Here is a 17,221-nt window from a genome sequence, read left to right on the forward strand (position 1 = left end):
TAGGCTAAAGCTATGAAGGTGCTTCCAATATGACTGGATACTAGAATAATCTTTGGGCATCGTTTCATCAGAAGAAGCTGCTCGCGCATTAAGAAATAGATGCCAGAGAAATGTTCAGTAAATAAATATTCGATCTATTTACTGTTAAACTAGTTTGTATCAATGTTTCATAGCAGCGTGACAAGTGTTTTAGGAATGTCAATGTGTAGAATGGGAACTTGGACTCGTAAAACATTTCTTTATATATTTGAAACTCCGTTAACTCGTTTCATTCATATCTTCTTATCTTATCTTATATAATACAGACGCTACTTCAAAAAAGAAGATGATTACGTCCAACGCGTCATGCATTCAGTCATGCATATTAACCAATGACCTAAATTCTGCCAAGTTTCATTCTATTCAAAAATTTAACCAACATTGGACTTTTAATTTGTGTTGAAATTCTGCTTCAAACGTAATAAGATTATTAAAAAGCTACTCTACTTGCATTGGAATGCTTTTTGGTCAATGTACCGATACATTCAGATTACTCAATTTTTTTTTGTCATACATTGTATTCGTCTTATTGGGGGAGGGGGCCAACCAATATCTTCTTGAACCCGGGCCCACGGGTATCATGCTACGCCACTGAGTAAGCCTATTTTATATCTATCTGAGATCTAATTCTAGACTTAGATCTTGAATCTAGATTTAGATCTAAAACTAGGTCTAGATCTAGTTAGATCTATGTCTATTTTGTATGACAAATGACAATGGAGATATTAACTTTTATTAGCGAGAGGAAAGTCTTTTTGTCATTTGTACATTTGTAGCTAAATAAAGTAGCCTAGGTCAATAATTTTTTTTTCGTGTTGCCAATTTATCTAATTTTGTTAGAAGAATAAATCATTTTTAGTTTCTCTTTATTACAATGTAACATGTTATTAATTTAGAATGTATGGATATTGGATAAGGTTAATAATTATTATTTTAAAAAATATAAGTGTACGCTAAATGAATATATGGAGATGCTGTGGCTGAGGGGTAAAGCACTTGGAACTGGAAGTCCCGTGTTTGAATCCTGGTGAAGACTCTAGGTGGACCACTTCGGGGGCCGATTTTGAGTTTGTTTCACACAAACTGTCTTTGTAACCTTGTTTAAATTTATTGTCGTTATTTATTTATCTTTTTCTAAAAACAAGTAGGACTGCTGCTTCCTTAGCAACATCAACGTTATTCGTCACCCTGTAAGTGGAGTTGTAAGCCTAATTCAGACGTTTCAGTACAACCGTAAACTACAGTGGTAACAACACAGCGCAAAATTCATCAAAGAATAGGCCTACATTAGAAGTTCATATCCTTACAAATTAAAAAAAAATTAATGCAAGAAACTAAGTTAAAACTTTCATTTCAACATTGAACTTTACTGTTTAGTTTTTCTTCAAAGTTGTACATAATATTTAAATAATTTAAATATTAAATAGTTTTGGCAAGCAGACTTCTCTTTTTATACATACAATCTCATGTCTCTTTTACTCTCTCTCTCTTTCTTGTGTTTTTTTTTTCTCACTCAGTCTTTCAATCACTACCACTTCTCCAACACTTACACATATTAATAGAGATGAGACCACAAGTCAACATTAACTCTCTTCTCACTTTACACACGCACACACACACATATATATTTATTTATATATGTATATATATAGGCCTATATAAAACAAAATGCTCTAAAGAAATTATTCAGATAGCCTATAACAATAATTAATTAAACGAAAAAGATGGTCTCTGAATTCTTTCGCCTTAGAGTTAGGCCATGGAGATGTTCTCATTTCTTTGTTTCCGAGGATAAAGTCTTGCTTTCTCTATATGTACGCATGCTAGAGGCGTCAATAGAACCTCTGACTTTGTCTGTACGGGGCTTTGTGGCATCTATTGAGCCCCTTTCGCGATCTGTGCGGGTATTTGTAGCATCAGGTGAACCGCTTTCTTTATTTGGACGAAATTTGGTTGCGTCGAGTGATCCTCTTTCTCTGACTGTGCTAAATTTGGAGACATCAATCGAGCCTCTTTGACCGTCTTTTTGTATATTGGTACTATCCACGGATCCTCTTTGTTTATTCCGAATAATGTTGCTATCAAATGATCCTCTTTGTTTGTCAGGAATGTTGGTGCTATCAATAGACCCCCTTCCTTTGTCGTTTTCCAAGCTTTTTAAACTTTTACTGGCGTCCGATGCAGCTCGAGTTCTTCCCCTGATTCCCCTTTTACTGGATTCATTTTCTAATTCTTTCTTCTCAGCATCAATGTTAGGACCGACGCCTTGATATCTTTCTATGGCTTCTGGACCTTGGCGACATATTTCCAGGGGCGGGTCAACTAGAGGGTTACCATCTAAGGTCGAGGAAGTGTACCTACAGATTAAAAAAATAGAATTATAACAGCTTCTATAACGACATTTTGTGTATTACAAAAGGAGAAACATTATAACTTTTTTATTTATTTATATAACAATATTTTAAAAGAGGGTTTTAAAAGATTAGGGTTAATATGATCATAAACAAACGCTAGATTTGGGCTGCAACCTACAAGAATGATGTAAGCCTAAATACGATTCCATTAAGAAAAGGGACATGACCAACATAGACGCAGGAACAATTACTATTGTAAAAGATTTATGAACAGGAAGAGCTTCAGTTGCCTAGGATAGAGATCAGTAAACTGGACAAATGTCTCACCACGTGAGACACAAAGAAATATGTAATGAGAGTGGAAAGAAAAGCTACGCGATGCTACAACACATTGTGTAGGTATCCCTGGTTTCAAAAATAGCCTACTAACTTTCAGGTGGAGAAAATACAATACGCTTGCAAGTTAACAGCTAGCAAGGAGATACATCTCGTCTCCGGCAGGCCCTGATTGACGAAGAAGAAGACCCGGACAGTTATCAATTTGAAGTAGGGCCAGACATGACTGAACTCCTAAGGTAAGATGCAGGAAAACATTGGCGCAATGGGAATCGAATTCCAAGAAAAATTGAGTACAATGCAGGTCAGGGTGGAAAAGATTGAGACACTTGATATAGGGATTAAAACAATGCAAGACAAAATAGATCACAAAGCAAGGCCGATAACAACAACCATCCATCCATCATCGCACCTCCTTTTCCTCTCTTTCCCTTCATTTAGTCCATTTTAGTGCGCAGCCATAGAGCCACTACAGAACATGGTTATTACAATATCATAACAACAGCATTTAACTAGTTGACTACTAGCAGTATGCACTGGCTACGCCCGTCGATTTGTTCCAAGGCTTTTTATTGTTTATTATGGCCGGACCCACCCCCTCCTCCCTTTTTTTTTAAATAAACGGACCACATTTTTAGCCGTATCTGCACAAATGAAATTTCACGACCTGCTTGCCTTCTTTCTTCCCCCCCCCTTTAGCTCTCTCCCTCTCTCTCTCTTAGCTCTTTTTACATGCGCATCGTAATTTCTCCAACATAGACTTGAATTGGAAAGACCCGCGTCATAATGCACCCCCGACACATAAACACTCTCATATTTTGGGCCCGTTCATCTTAGTAACACTTTGACTTATCTCCCCCTTCCCAGCCAACAACAAAACGTTAGTCCTTAGTACACATTCCATTTCCTCTTTCTACATTTCTCTTGGTTGTATTTATTGTAATAGTTTATCTCACCCCATTTTGAATCTAGCGAAATGACAAGAGGTCTATCCCCTGCTCTCTCTCTCTCTCACACACACACACACACACACACACACACACACACACAAGAAAAAGACTTATAGGCCTAAATACTATTGGAAGCCTGTTTTTTTTTTTTTTTTTTGTTTTTTTTTTTTATTCAGATCGCATTGGAAATGACGTAAGGTAAGTTTCACTTAGGGGAAAAGAAATAATATATAGATTATATACAGGGAGTCCTATGTTCTTGATAATTTACAAATGCTTTCTAATTAGACTGCGGCCTTTAAGGGAAATACCGGAAATAAAATAAAATGTTTGATAGAGCTTGCGCTTTTTCTCGAATTGCCACGGTCAGGTTGCGTATCTGTCAAAACCGCGTTTTAGCGAGCAACTTACTGGCAAAAGGAACCTATGTACGAACTTTTATACGAATCCTTTTGCTAGTTTAAGAGATCTCTCGATACATAAATCAGTCGGAGAGTGAGTGAGCGGTATTTGCGCTTATAATATAGATTTGAGAGTAGAGGATCAGGTATTATATCTTGTCTTTCTAAAATAATCTGCGATGAATTTATGAAAATTATTGCAAATTGAGTAAGAGCCTCAATCTTGAATGATAAAGAAATGCAGGGTACTTTTTTTATCGGTAGATTCTACCCCAGATGGGTCGACTCAATCTTTTTGTAAGGTTTCACTAAATGATGGGCTCCATATTGAACTATTTTAAACTTTCCATAGAGAGCTACACATGGAAAGTATGGCTAGGATTGTGCACAGCTAAATTACAAACGTGTGCAAGATAGATTTTAGTTAACGTCGAGGCCAGTTATGTCTATCAAATAAAAGAGCATGCAGGAAAAAATATTGAAGATTAGGGGTCCTAGGTTCGAATCCTGGTGAAGACTGGGATTTTTCAATTTCGGGATCTTTGGTTGCCTCTGAGTCCACCCAGCTCTAATGGGCACCTCACTTTAGTTGGGGAAAAGAAAAGGCGAATTGCCAATCGTTAAGCTGACACCTGACACCCTCGTTAACAGTGGGTCACAGAAACAGATGACCTTTACATCATCTGCCCCATAGATCGCAAGGTCTGATAGGGAGACTTTACTTTTACTAGATATGTGCACACTATGTGCTAGTCATTCTCGGACTTGTGTTGCTAGTGCAGTAAATGTTTTTTTTATAATTGTTTTAAACAAATATTTATCTATTATATTCTATATTGTTATAACTGACCCTACGCCGACGCTGTTACAGAGCATGAACATATTGTATATATATATACAATATATATGTGTATGTGTTATTATATATATGTTATATATATATATGTTATTATGTATTAGTAATGTCCTTTCGGTTTATTACAATTAATTCTTTTTTTTTGTATATAAGTTAAAGCCTCTAAATATCTGAAAATCATATTTAGTTCTGACATACGCTATCTAGACATAGGCCTACAAAAAGTCTCAAATAACTTAGGGCCTTTTCAAGTGCAAATCCGGTCCTGCATAGAAGTAGTTCTAACAAACCTTTCCTTCCAGTCCAGTTTGGTCAGATAACCAAATCCTTTAGGCAACGCCTTGATTTGGTTGTTGCCCAGCCACAAGCACCGTAACTCTGTCAGCTGAACGATTGTGTCTGGTAATTTGTTCAGTTCGTTAATGAATAGCAGCAGTGTTTCTAGATTCTTTAGCTTGTTGATCTTTTTAGGGACCATCTGGAAATTAATGAAGTGTGAATAGTTATCTTAAACTTTACTATATCCAGGTCTTCGAGCATTATGTTTCTTATGGTTTTAGATGATTGGCAAATGTTTTTTTTTTCAAATTTTGTTTTTCAAACCTAACATTCATTAGTTAAGAGCAAAAGAACGGTCTATAACATGTAGAAGAGGTATTGTCTTTCTCTTTTTTTAATAAAGTTCTTTTATATAAATCAACAAGATTTTTTTTGTAATGCAAGTAAAATATTCATTATGTCATTACCTCATTGTTGATTATTCTTTCTTTAGATATCTTATCGATCTCTTCAGTAATTATTTATACCGACCAGAGACCAATAATGTCTGGAACATCGATCCCATGCCGAATACATGCTATTGTCAAAGCTTTCACAAAGTCTGCATTCTAACACTAGGCCTACAATTTTTACATTTCCACCAGTTCCGGCATATGAAGGTATTCTAAACCTGGGCTGTGCACACTCCTAAACGAACTCAGTGGACCGGTAGTAAGTACTCGTACACCATTCGATAATAGTTGTCAATTTATCTAGATCTATAAATAAAAGTCAACGATTCTGAAAAGGGGGGGGGGGGGGGTCGCTAGTAGCCTACAATGTAAAGAACCTCAACGAATTTCACTGAAAGTGTCTAGACCTTTTTTTTTAACTTGCTCTTTTGGCCACAAAGTTAATGATGCTAGTTTGTTAAATTACGACACTGCTTTGTATAGCCCTAACATTCAAACACACTATTATTGTTATGCAAGAAATGAACATTCTAGAACAAAAACGTTCCAAGCAGCACTACATATTGTCTTAACCCTTCGAAGGATAACAAAATAATGTCATTACAAATGGGATGCAAACATTTCCAGCAGCTTTGATGTCATTAAGTACAACGACGAAAGAGTTATGAAGATGGTCAGTAAATATTTTCCTATAAGGTATTATATATACATATGTCTCTGACATTTTGCGTCTCGAGAGAAGATCTTTTCCCTTTGCAACTTCTTGTGTGACTAAACAGGCCAATTCTTGATACACAGCTGCGGTCGCAGGTTGGGCATATGTAATCACCAGGCGCCGTTGCATTTTCACCCTTCTTTCTGCTTCTGTTGTGTATGGCATCTGCCATACGAGACCCTTCCTTTATTCTCTCTCTCCATGTGGGTCTATAAAGTGCCACCTCTTCCCAGCTGCTAGAGTCGATTTTGAAGAGCTTCATGTCGCGTTTGCATACATACCATGTCTGTATTGATTGTATGATCAACTGTTCAACTGTCCCTACCCTCTGCTTTATTGGGTTTTCGTTTGGGGATTGGGGGATTGGGGAATCCCATGCAAGTCTATTTGATAGCAAGTAAAAGTAAGTCCGAGAGTCTCCGCCAGGATTCGAATCCGAGACCTATGGATCATAGGCCGAACACTTATCCACTTGAAGGACTCAAGTAGAAGCATATTAATCATATGTATTAAATAATCATAAGTCAGATGCGTAGGCAGAAATGCCACGGTTGCATAATCCATTGCTACCCGTTCCCCTGATCATTAAACTGGTCACGTGGTACACGTGAACAAGCGATAATTAATTCATCATGATTTATGGAAGATATACATATATATATATATATATATATATATATATATATATATATATATATATATATATATATATATATATATATATATATATAAATAACATAACAAAGTAATAAGTTTGTCTCCCTTAGTGACATTCCAAGCTATTGCCATTAGAATAAAGCTATTCATCCCACTTAAATTATTATTGTAATTTTTTTAAAGTGAAACTTTCTTTCACCTTAATCATATTATCGCTTATATCAAGGAACACCAATGTTGGTACTTCACAGAGCTCATTGGGAAAATTCTGAAACTTATTGTTTGCAAGATGAACACTGGTCAGCTTCTTCAAGCGTTTAATTCCATTGGGCAGTTCTGTCAGGTGGTTATTGCTTAGTGTCAGGCGTTCCAAGTTTGTCAGTAACGTGATCTCTACTGGCACCTGGCAAAAAAAACAAAAAAAAAAAACAACTTCTATTTGAATCCTGTCATAATAAAATGATGAATCAATTAAAGAACACACTACCTAGTAGAAGGGAGGAGGCGGGTAGTTCAATTGATTTATTCTTATTATACTAATGGTCCAAGTGCAAGAAAGGAAGTTATAATCTCCTTTTCATTCATTAGCCTTTTTTCCCTCAATAGACAATTGAAATGGAGTTTTGCGTCTTGGCCAAGTTTTTGTTGTCTTTCCGTTTCTTTAAACCAGTGAATTTTTTATTTTTGTTTTGTTAATAGAAACTTGACTGTTTGCTTCTTGCTAAGAGCTATTTTTGTTTGTTAATAGAAACTTGACTGTTTGCTTCTTGCTAAGAGCTATTTTTTTTTTGTTAATAGAAACTTGACTGTTTGCTTCTTGCTAAGAGCTATTTTTTTTTGTTAATAGAAACTTGACTGTTTGCTTCTTGCTAAGAGCTATTTTTTTGTTTGTTAATAGAAACTTGACTGTTTGCTTCTTGCTAAGAGCTATTTTTTTGTTTGTTAATAGAAACTTGACTGTTTGCTTCTTGCTAAGAGCTATTTTTTTGTTTGTTAATAGAAACTTGACTGTTTGCTTCTTGCTAAGAGCTATTTTTGTTTGTTAATAGAAACTTGACTGTTTGCTTCTTGCTAAGAGCTATTTTTGTTTGTTAATAGAAACTTGACTGTTTGCTTCTTGCTAAGAGCTATTTTTTTGGTAGCAATTGTGGCATTGGAAAAACGATTTCTCTCCCAGCCCAGTACATTCCTTTCAAGAACTGAGAAAATTAATCTTGTTTTGTAGCTATATAGGTTCTTTGTAATCACCAAATGATCCTACACAAAATAATGTCTTTATCTATTATATGTTTAGTTATTATGCAAGCCTTAATCTTCAGCAGCTTGTTGACTATTCAGATTCACCTATCTCTTACTCTGTTGAACCGTTGGGGCACCACACGATCTGTCGACCCTCTTTCTCCATTTCTCTCTGTATTTTGCTTTAGATAAAATCTATTTCAATGACAGGCCCGTCGATTCTTTATGTTGTCTTCCCATCGCTTTCTCTGTCTGTCTCTTTTTCTTTGTTCTGGTACTGTTTCCTAAAGGAAGGTCTTTGCGAGCCCTGGGGACCTTGTGATATGACCAAAAGTTTTAGTTTGTGGTTGTTGTTTTTATTTTTACAGTAGTTAGTTGGTCATCGTAGGGCCAAACTGTGATCCTGTTTCTAATCTCTTCGTTTGTGATGCGGTCTTTGTATGTCATACCTAGGATCTTTCTATAGCCTCTCAAGTCCATTGGAATAGAATTGAATGCAAATAACGAGCCATGCCAGATATATAGAAAGTATTGTCATAGGTCGTTTACATTGACAATGTTAACTAAGAACATAGAAGAAGAATCACAATCAAGTTTAGTCTAATTACCACCAGCAACTCATTAGTGTCAAGTATAAGTGTAGTCAAGTTGAGAAGTTTTCCAATCTCAGCAGGTAGGATATGTAGCTTGTAGTCCAGGCATGCTTCTCTTTCAGGACTCAGATCCAGTACCTGGGCAAACAAACAATCACACAATGAGACAGGAGAAGATTTGTAATAGCAGGTAAATCGATCGATTTGATAACAGTGCTTGAAGTTGCTGGTTCGATAACGACTTTCACTACTGATAACAGTTCCCAAAAACATTCATACTTGATCTATATATTACTTAAACAAGAAAGCACGTGAATATCCTATCTGAACCAAAAAAAAATGTATAATTAAAAAAAGCTTTTGGACAGAGAATAGTTGATCATAAATTATATTCAATATATCTGACGATTACACACTATTGTTTTTTTTTACGAAACATTTATATATGATAAAAATATGGGAATCATAAAACATGGGGACAGTCCTAACATATACCATGACATCTAGATCTATCGTTTGTTCAACGTGATTTAAAGCTGACTTCAGATTTGGTATAAAATAGAAAGCTATAATAGACAATGCGTTTTGCTTTTTAAGTAGTTTTATAGTTTCCTTTTCTTAAAATCTACAATCATCGGTTTATTAACAGAAAACATCAAAGATATCTTCGATCAATTGAACAATAAACTAAATCGTGTATTCATGATCACAATAGCGTGACCGGCAGAGCAGATCGATTTTAACTTTTTTAAATTTGACTCCAACTTTCAAAAGGAACATTCATCTTTGGCAGGCGATCAAAGCATTTCAGCAGAAATTTACCTGTTTTATTGCAATTAAGAACTTCCTTAATACGTGTGTATGCATATTTATCAAAAAGTTAATTACTCTTAAAAATAATTTTATTTTGTTATCGAATTCTTATTTTGAAATTTTATCGACATTTTATTTTCAATTCGAAACTTTTAAACATTGTACCGGTTCAGGTGTCATCATTGGTAAGGATGAACGTAGATTTTTAAAATGTATTTAGATTGTAATATATCTACAATAGCGTTTCTTTACAGAAATTGAATGTACCCCTTGAGTTATTGAGCAAACATGTTGGATGGTAGGCCTACACGGGAAAAAATATTAGGCTAATAATGAGCATATAATATTTAAAGACAAAGAAGGAACCCGATATTTAAAATAATGTTAATTATCTGATGCATTTTTACTTCATAATTTAATATGTATATTAAATCATTATTATAGCTTTGTAATGCTGATTTTATGCAACGCTTGCAAGACAATTAGATCTAGGCTTTATTTCCTACATTTGCTCTTGTTTTAAATATTTTCCTATCTAGTTCGCTGTGTTTTGAACGAGGACAAGTGAAGGACAAATCCTTCACCCCATGAAAGATAACTTAAATAATCCAGACAAGTAACAAGCCGTAATACTAGCAGACCTCAGTAGTGACTATACAAAGGACCATGGTCAGTTGGTCAACCACAATTGACATGGTCATAAGATTGGCCAACTTATGGGGCTCAGTGGCTCTGCCGTGGGCACCATGTCACGCGGATGCGATTTTTTTTAAATCACAGATTCTTTAATTCAAAAGAGAGGTCTAGCACCATCCTTTGAAAAGCTTTGGACGAACAAAAAAGTGGCTATTTGAGTCCTGAAATAGATTCCCATAATCCCATAGTGCCTTGAAGTCGGGGTGGAGGCTATCCAAGCCTAAACAAGAATTTTCCTATAATTTGATGTGGGATGGGCTATTCAAATTAGATTCACGGTCCTCAAGCTGCGGACAGCTTCGACAGTTCTGGGAAGTCACTTGTTCCTGACCTGTTTAATAAATGAAGACACGTTATTAAACAGAGTTTTTAGACAAGAGAATTTGAGCCCTCTGATTATTCATCCCAATGACCCGTTGTACGTGCTTCGGACTTATGGTCCTCAGATCGAACCCCCGCTAACATTCCCAGTCACCCTGTAGGAGGTTTAGCCAATCATCTTTATTTCTTAAGAAACACATGAAACTTATAATTCAATTCAATTTCCTTATAATAAGTTGATTGTCTTGTATTCTTAAGATTAAGGAAAACACCATTTCTTGTTACTACAGATAGTATAAAATTTAAAAAAACAATTTGTAACTAAGCTAATCGTATAAAACCAATGGAATAGTCGTTAATAGGCCTATGCACTGTTACTCAATCCTCTTAGTAGGCCGCAGAACAGGACAAGAATCGGTATTTGAACTTCCTAGACTTAATATCTTAGTTTCATTAATATCTTAGTTTCAATATTAAGTCAGCTCTACATAAATATAAAATATACAAACATTACATAAGCTATATATTAAGTGTGTTTCTGTGGGACCTATACAGCTTATCATACTTTACAGGAATGTGTTCGTCTTTATATTGTCACTAATATTACACAACTATGTATTTTCACACGCATTACACACCTGTGTATTGTCACAAGCATTGCACACATGAATTGTCACTGACATTACACACCTTTATAATGCCGTTAATGAAAGAATCTCTATAAACGTGAGGCTTACCTCTAGCTCCATAATTTTGAAAACTGCTTTTGGTAAGTTAACAAGGTCACGACCTTGCAACTTTAACTTCTTTTGCCCAGGGTAAAGTGGATCCTCCGTGTCTATTCTCATTCGAATATTTCTCAGAGTTAAAGATTGAGACATCGTTGAAAGATTCAAACACCTCCCTCAATAAGACAGAAAATAAAACTTCCACCAAGGGAAATAAACAGATTTGATCTTGTGATGACTAGATGTAGATGAGAGAAAGAGAAAGATGGTCGTATATTCTTCAATTCACATTTCATCTTCAGCAAACTCCCACATTCTCGCTAATTAACCAAGACGTCATCAAACTGTAGGCGCTAAAGTAGTTAAGTTCACATACTTCTCAGGCCTTGGTATTGTCTCTCGAGGAAGCCTGTCTTGTAACGCACGAGATCAAATATTTATAACCTGTGTCAGAAATCAATTGAAATGACATCAGAAATAATATATTGCTTTCTTTGAAAACATTCTAAAGTTGAATACAGTTATACTGCAAGGCCTAATTGTGTGTGTGTGAGAGAGAGAGAGAGGGAAAGAAAGAGAGGGAGATAAAGAGCGAGAGTGAAGGTTGAAAATAATATGCGTAATCTTGGTCAACTAGAATAGAAAACTAAATATAAAGACGTCTTCCATGGAAATTGCTAACAAGTATTTCAATAAGAAGGACAGAGTGCAAAGGGGGGAAAAGGAGCGGTCGATAAAAGTGAATAAGAGTAGATTAGGGGGAAGTGTTTTTGTGTTTTTGATTATTTTTTTTGGGGGGGAGGGGGGATAATTTAATATAAACCATTCCAATAGGCTCAATCGTGAAATCATGATCTTATTGATTTTATGAAACTAAAGGAAGCATATAGAAAAGTGATAAGACTCTTGACTTTAGCTTTTAGATATATAGGCCTATGTCTTATGTTGTTGTTTTTTGTTACGCCCTATGTCTTTTTAAGTTTTTGTAGGCCATATATTGTTTGTTTGTTTTTTAGATCCTATGTTTTATTTTTAGTTCTTTTTGTAGCTCTGTTTCGCGTTCTACGCATGTTACGTGCTAACGTTTTACAAAGCTTATAACTCACTCCATCTGTCAGTCTGGGTGGAATCTTGTACTCGTTATTTCTCACATTTGCCATTCTCTGATAAGTTGAAACTTTGCGCAATTAGTTCATTGCCATGAATCAATAAAATATTAACCAATAAGTTCATCATTTAGTTGTCATTGGTTACTTTTGTTTTATATAGAAATGTACTAAACTAAAGGGAGATAAGCCTTATGTAGAGTATTTGGTCGTTCGCTTACTATTTTTAGCGGCCCCCGAAAGGGGAAAAGACGCTATTAGTTTTGTGTGAAATATCTGTCCGTCTGTCCGTCCGTCCCGTTTAGATCTCGTAAACTAGAAAAGATATTGAAAATCCGACATCACAATATTTTAGACCATTCAAAGTTCTGATGCAACGGCTACTTTTTTTTTCTGAAAGCGAAAAATCTAATTTTTAAAATCAGTTATGCAAGCAGTTTTTTAAAGAGAAAAAGCTAATTAGTATGCATTATAAGTTAGACCCAATTTAAAATAAATAGCAATCTTATATATCTCATTTTTCTGAACATTTTTTTATTGCGGAAATTATTTTTTTTTTGAGGATTCGAATAAGAGATTGAGCCTTTTCAAAACAATTAGATCAATTATAAGACATCAGTTAGGCCAGGGGAGGCACGGTGGCTGAGCGGTAAAGCGCTTGACTTCCGAATCCTGGTGAAGACTGGGATTTTCAACTTTGGAATCTTTGGGCGCCTCTGAGTCCACTCAGCTCTAATGAATACCTGACATTAGTTGGGGAAAAGTATGGGCGGTTGGTCGTTGTGCTGGCTACATGACACCCTCGCTAACAGTAGGCCACAAAAACAGGTGAACTTTACATCATCTGCCCTATAGACCACAAGGTCTAAAAGGGGAACTAGTTAGGCCAGGTTCACATCTAACTTTACATTCACTTACACCTATCCTTTGATCTGCGGGACCGTTGGGGCACTACACAAGATCTGTTAACCTTCTTTCTCCATTCTTATCTCTCATTTGTCTTTGATATAATTTCATTTGGATGTTCTTTCTGAAAATATTGAAGCCTGCCTGGGTGGACCTCTTCGGGGGCCGATTTTGAGTTTGTGTGGAATTTTTGTAACCTTGTTAAACTATAGACTTTTTACAATACCTCAATTCAAGTCTTTTAGACTATAAAACCCTCTGTTTTCATAAATACTTGCTATACACAGTGGCTAACTAATAGCTAAATCCTTAGTCACACTGGAAGAACTCTAGTTTGACCTTTATAATTTTTCAAAGTAAAAAAAATAAAAAAAAATATGGAAATTAAAATTTGGCTAGAAAACGAGACAATATGAATCTCTTGTTTATATTCAGGGAAATTGAGCGCATGATCTTCTAAGTCTAGATCATAAGTCCTATCATTGGAATAGTATTAATTTTATTAAGTCTAGTAGATTTATAAGCAAGCTCAACCAGGATTCTTTCTCGGGGGAAAGGGGGGATGGGGCGGGTTAAAAAATGTCCATTGTTTTTTAAATGTAACATTAACTAGTTAGTAAGAGAAAAAGAATCGCTCTAGAAGTTGTATAAAGGAAGTGTCTTTTTTTTGAGAAAAGAGTATTTACAATTTTTTAAAAAGTTTTTTTTTTCCTTTTACAATACCTCTATTCAACTGGTAGAACCTGGACACGGATCTCGAAAACGGCTCTAACGATTTTCCTACAAATTTGACTGTTGGTGTATATTGTTGGGAAAAAAAATTCTAGTTTGTTGACCACAATAGGGAAAATTATATTTTTGACCGTTATAATTTTTGAAATTAAAAAAAGAAATTTAAATTTGGCTAGATGGAGAGAAAATATTCATCTTGAACCGAATATAAGTCTTCTGGTAATAGTCGCTGTAGGCATTATTCATTCAAGAGTTTAATAAATTAATGTTCAGGAACATTGTGTGCATCGTCTTCTAAGTTTATATTTAAATTTTTTAGATTCTACTTCTATGTTTTAGGAGGTGGGTTTGTTTTGTTTGTTTGTTTTTGTTGTTTTCTTTACCTTCAAAAAGCTGAGTGTATGTCACAAAGCGCCTTTATAGATTTTATGGCAACCAAAACAATTGATCATCTACACTGAAGAATACAAAGTGGAAAAATAATCAATAAGCAGGAAAATAGTCATACGGAATATACCTACAACAAACTCTCTACACCCACAACTAGCTCTTTACACCCACAACAAACTCTCTACACCCACAACTAGCTCTTTACACCCACAACAAACTCTCTACACCCACAACTAGCTCTTTACACCCACAAAAAATTATCTACACCCACAACTAGCTCTTTACACCCACAACAAACTCTCTACACCCACAACTAGCTCTTTACACCCACAACAAACTCTCTACACCCACAACTAGCTCTTTACACCCACAACAAATTCTCTACACCCACAACTAGCTCTTTACACCCACAAAAAATTGGTCATTATTAATTCATTTTGTTTTCTATAAAAATATATTAAGCATTTTTTCTTTTTTCCTACTGAGAAATGAAATGCACTCCTTATATACCCCCTTCTCTACACAAGAATTTGGATGCCCCGTTGACCAGAATAAAACAAAAACTGGAGCTGTCCTTTGTACATGAAATACAGTTAGTCTCGGTGTGTTGATTTTAAATTTCGACTTTACTGTAACAACACAATCCTAATTTTTAAACACTTCAAATGTGATCAGATTGGGCTCCAGTGAGTGTTCAGATGCCCGGCTTATGTTTCCTATCATTTCAAAGTTAATCTGCACTATTGATTTGTGTTTGTTCTATTGAGCAGTTTCTATGCTATGCTTCAACGGGTCTTGTGATTTCAAGAGGATTTTTTATACATGTATTTTGATTCCTACTTTTTTTTTAATAGGTGCTTTTCTCCCTACCTTTCTCTCTCTCTTTCGCACTTTTTCTCTCTCTCTCTCTCTCTCTGTCTCTCATTCTGTCTGTCTTTTCTCTCTTTCTCTCTCCGTCTCTCTGGCCATAAAATCTCTTGTTGCAATAAAGAAACTGTCTCACATTTCATTGGCTCGATTCCTTTTTCTCGCTTTGCTCAGGCTGTCTTGTTTCAGCTTAAAACATTTTATTCTGCAATACATCGCACTGACCCAAACACTAATACATTCGTTCAATACATTTAATATCAGGAAAATTATGCTTTGGTGAGTTGGTAATAGGCAAGTGAAATGAAGACATCTATACTACTACTATTACTACAATAACAACGTATTCACGTTTAAAATGTACACGATAATGTACGGTTAGACATCTCTAAGTACTTCTGGTTGTCAATGAAGATAAAGAGACTCACTTCCTTCACCTTCTATGTTTCATACATTAATTGGCTTCTCGATCTTTTTTGTTTTATTATTCTTTTATGAATTGTCCACACAAAAATCACACCAGAAATTCAACTTGTGTCGATCTTAATAATTCAAGTCACTCATACTCGCATGTAAGTGACTAGATCTACTTTTATTAGGGAATTGGGGGAGGGGGAATAATCTAAATGTTTTTTTAACATTTCTTTTATTATGTAATCAAATGAAATGACTTTAGTGCTAGAAGCTATAACAATGTGAATAAATCATTCTAAATACTTACCGTTTTGATATATTTCTAATCCTCCGTACTGTAAGCACAAGAGTACTATAGATTTATATAGATCTACATCCAACAGAACACAAAGTTTGTAAAATACTTTTTTTTTTAAACTCTTCGTTTCAAATTACTGAAGTCTCTAGAAGATGTATCTTCAAAAGCCTAGGAACGCCCCAACGTTTACATTCATACACTTGATCGAAGACAATTTAAACTATCGATTTCATATTGATTGCTTATCGCTCGACTCTCCGTACTGTGCTTGTCTTTCAAAGAGTGGGCTATAGAGGAATCCGTCAGCGAGTCCTGTACAAACATAATAGTCCGGCGCAGTAGTGCTTTTGTCTGCGGCGCTGTTTGAAATTGGCCTTAAAGGGAACCCACCACTCGAAGACATTCAGTAACAGTCATTTGCTATTTATAAGAAGAAAGTTCCCCTAATAGTGCCACCAGCTTGTGCTATTGAACTGTGCAAAGGATCTGAATGTACTCGTTACATACGCTTTCGCTATGTGTGTTACAATGAAGAAAAACACACATGAATATCAGAGTAAATTAGCACAATTAGTCAAAGCATGAGTCATGACGGAACTGAGGCTGGAAGTCTACTAAAACCTATTTATTATCAGACTATTTATAAAAAGTGAATTGTTCCTATTATCTAGATAGACTAAGGTCTATTCGTTCAGTTAATGAAATTATTTATAAAAGTAACTAATAAAGTAATAAGCCTTTAGTAAACAGACGCCCAGTAGTAGACCTAATAGTTTAGTAAATATAGGCCTATCAATAATGAAAAAAAAATGACGTTTGGAAAAAAAGAAAGGCTTAGCAAATGATTATTTTTTGGAGTCTTTCTCAAATCATAAATAAGATACTCGTTTAACGCATTTGTTATATATAAAATGGTTATGCTTGCCCTGAGTGTGGCAAAATATGTAGGTCATAGCTGGGGCTGCGTAGCCACAGGAAATACTGCATTCCTCACTATCTTCGGACTCGAAGACAAGCCTTATTATTATTAGATATTAAATTTAAATTTAAAAAAAAACTGCAGTCCCACACAGGCACAC

General features: G+C 35.3%; 1 protein-coding gene across 3 annotated transcripts; it reads right to left on the bottom strand.

Moving 5' to 3' along the window:
* Nucleotides 1-1,402: 1,402 nt before the first annotated feature.
* LOC106064742 (uncharacterized) lies at nucleotides 1,403-16,598 on the bottom strand. Of its 3 annotated transcripts, none has more exons than XM_056030385.1 (7): nucleotides 16,152-16,598; nucleotides 14,557-14,625; nucleotides 11,439-11,873; nucleotides 8,887-9,009; nucleotides 7,239-7,442; nucleotides 5,227-5,414; nucleotides 1,403-2,396 (listed from the first exon to the last, which is right to left on the bottom strand). In XM_056030385.1, exons 3-7 carry the CDS (start codon nucleotides 11,580-11,582, stop codon nucleotides 1,811-1,813), a joined length of 1,245 nt encoding a protein of 414 aa, XP_055886360.1. In that variant the 5' UTR covers nucleotides 11,583-11,873; nucleotides 14,557-14,625; nucleotides 16,152-16,598; the 3' UTR covers nucleotides 1,403-1,810. The 3 variants fall into 3 exon arrangements, with proteins under 3 accessions (XP_055886360.1, XP_055886358.1, XP_055886359.1); XM_056030383.1 differs by having other exon boundaries at nucleotides 14,557-14,630; XM_056030384.1 differs by lacking the exon at nucleotides 14,557-14,625.
* Between the last annotated feature and the right edge of the window lie 623 nt (nucleotides 16,599-17,221).

The sequence above is a fragment of the Biomphalaria glabrata genome, chromosome 5 (assembly GCF_947242115.1).
Source record: "Biomphalaria glabrata chromosome 5, xgBioGlab47.1, whole genome shotgun sequence".
Lineage (NCBI taxonomy): Eukaryota > Metazoa > Mollusca > Gastropoda > Planorbidae > Biomphalaria > Biomphalaria glabrata.

Bases quoted from the DNA above. Each gene is read 5' to 3' on its own strand.
- LOC106064742 (XM_056030384.1), bottom strand. From the start codon at position 11,582: ATGTCTCAATCTTTAACTCTGAGAAATATTCGAATGAGAATAGACACG. The intron at 5,415-7,238 runs GTGAAAGAAAGT...ATTAATTTCCAG, and splicing joins TAAGCGATAATATGATTAAG to ATGGTCCCTAAAAAGATCAA. The intron at 2,397-5,226 runs GTTTGTTAGAAC...TTTAATCTGTAG, and splicing joins AAACTGGACTGGAAGGAAAG to GTACACTTCCTCGACCTTAG.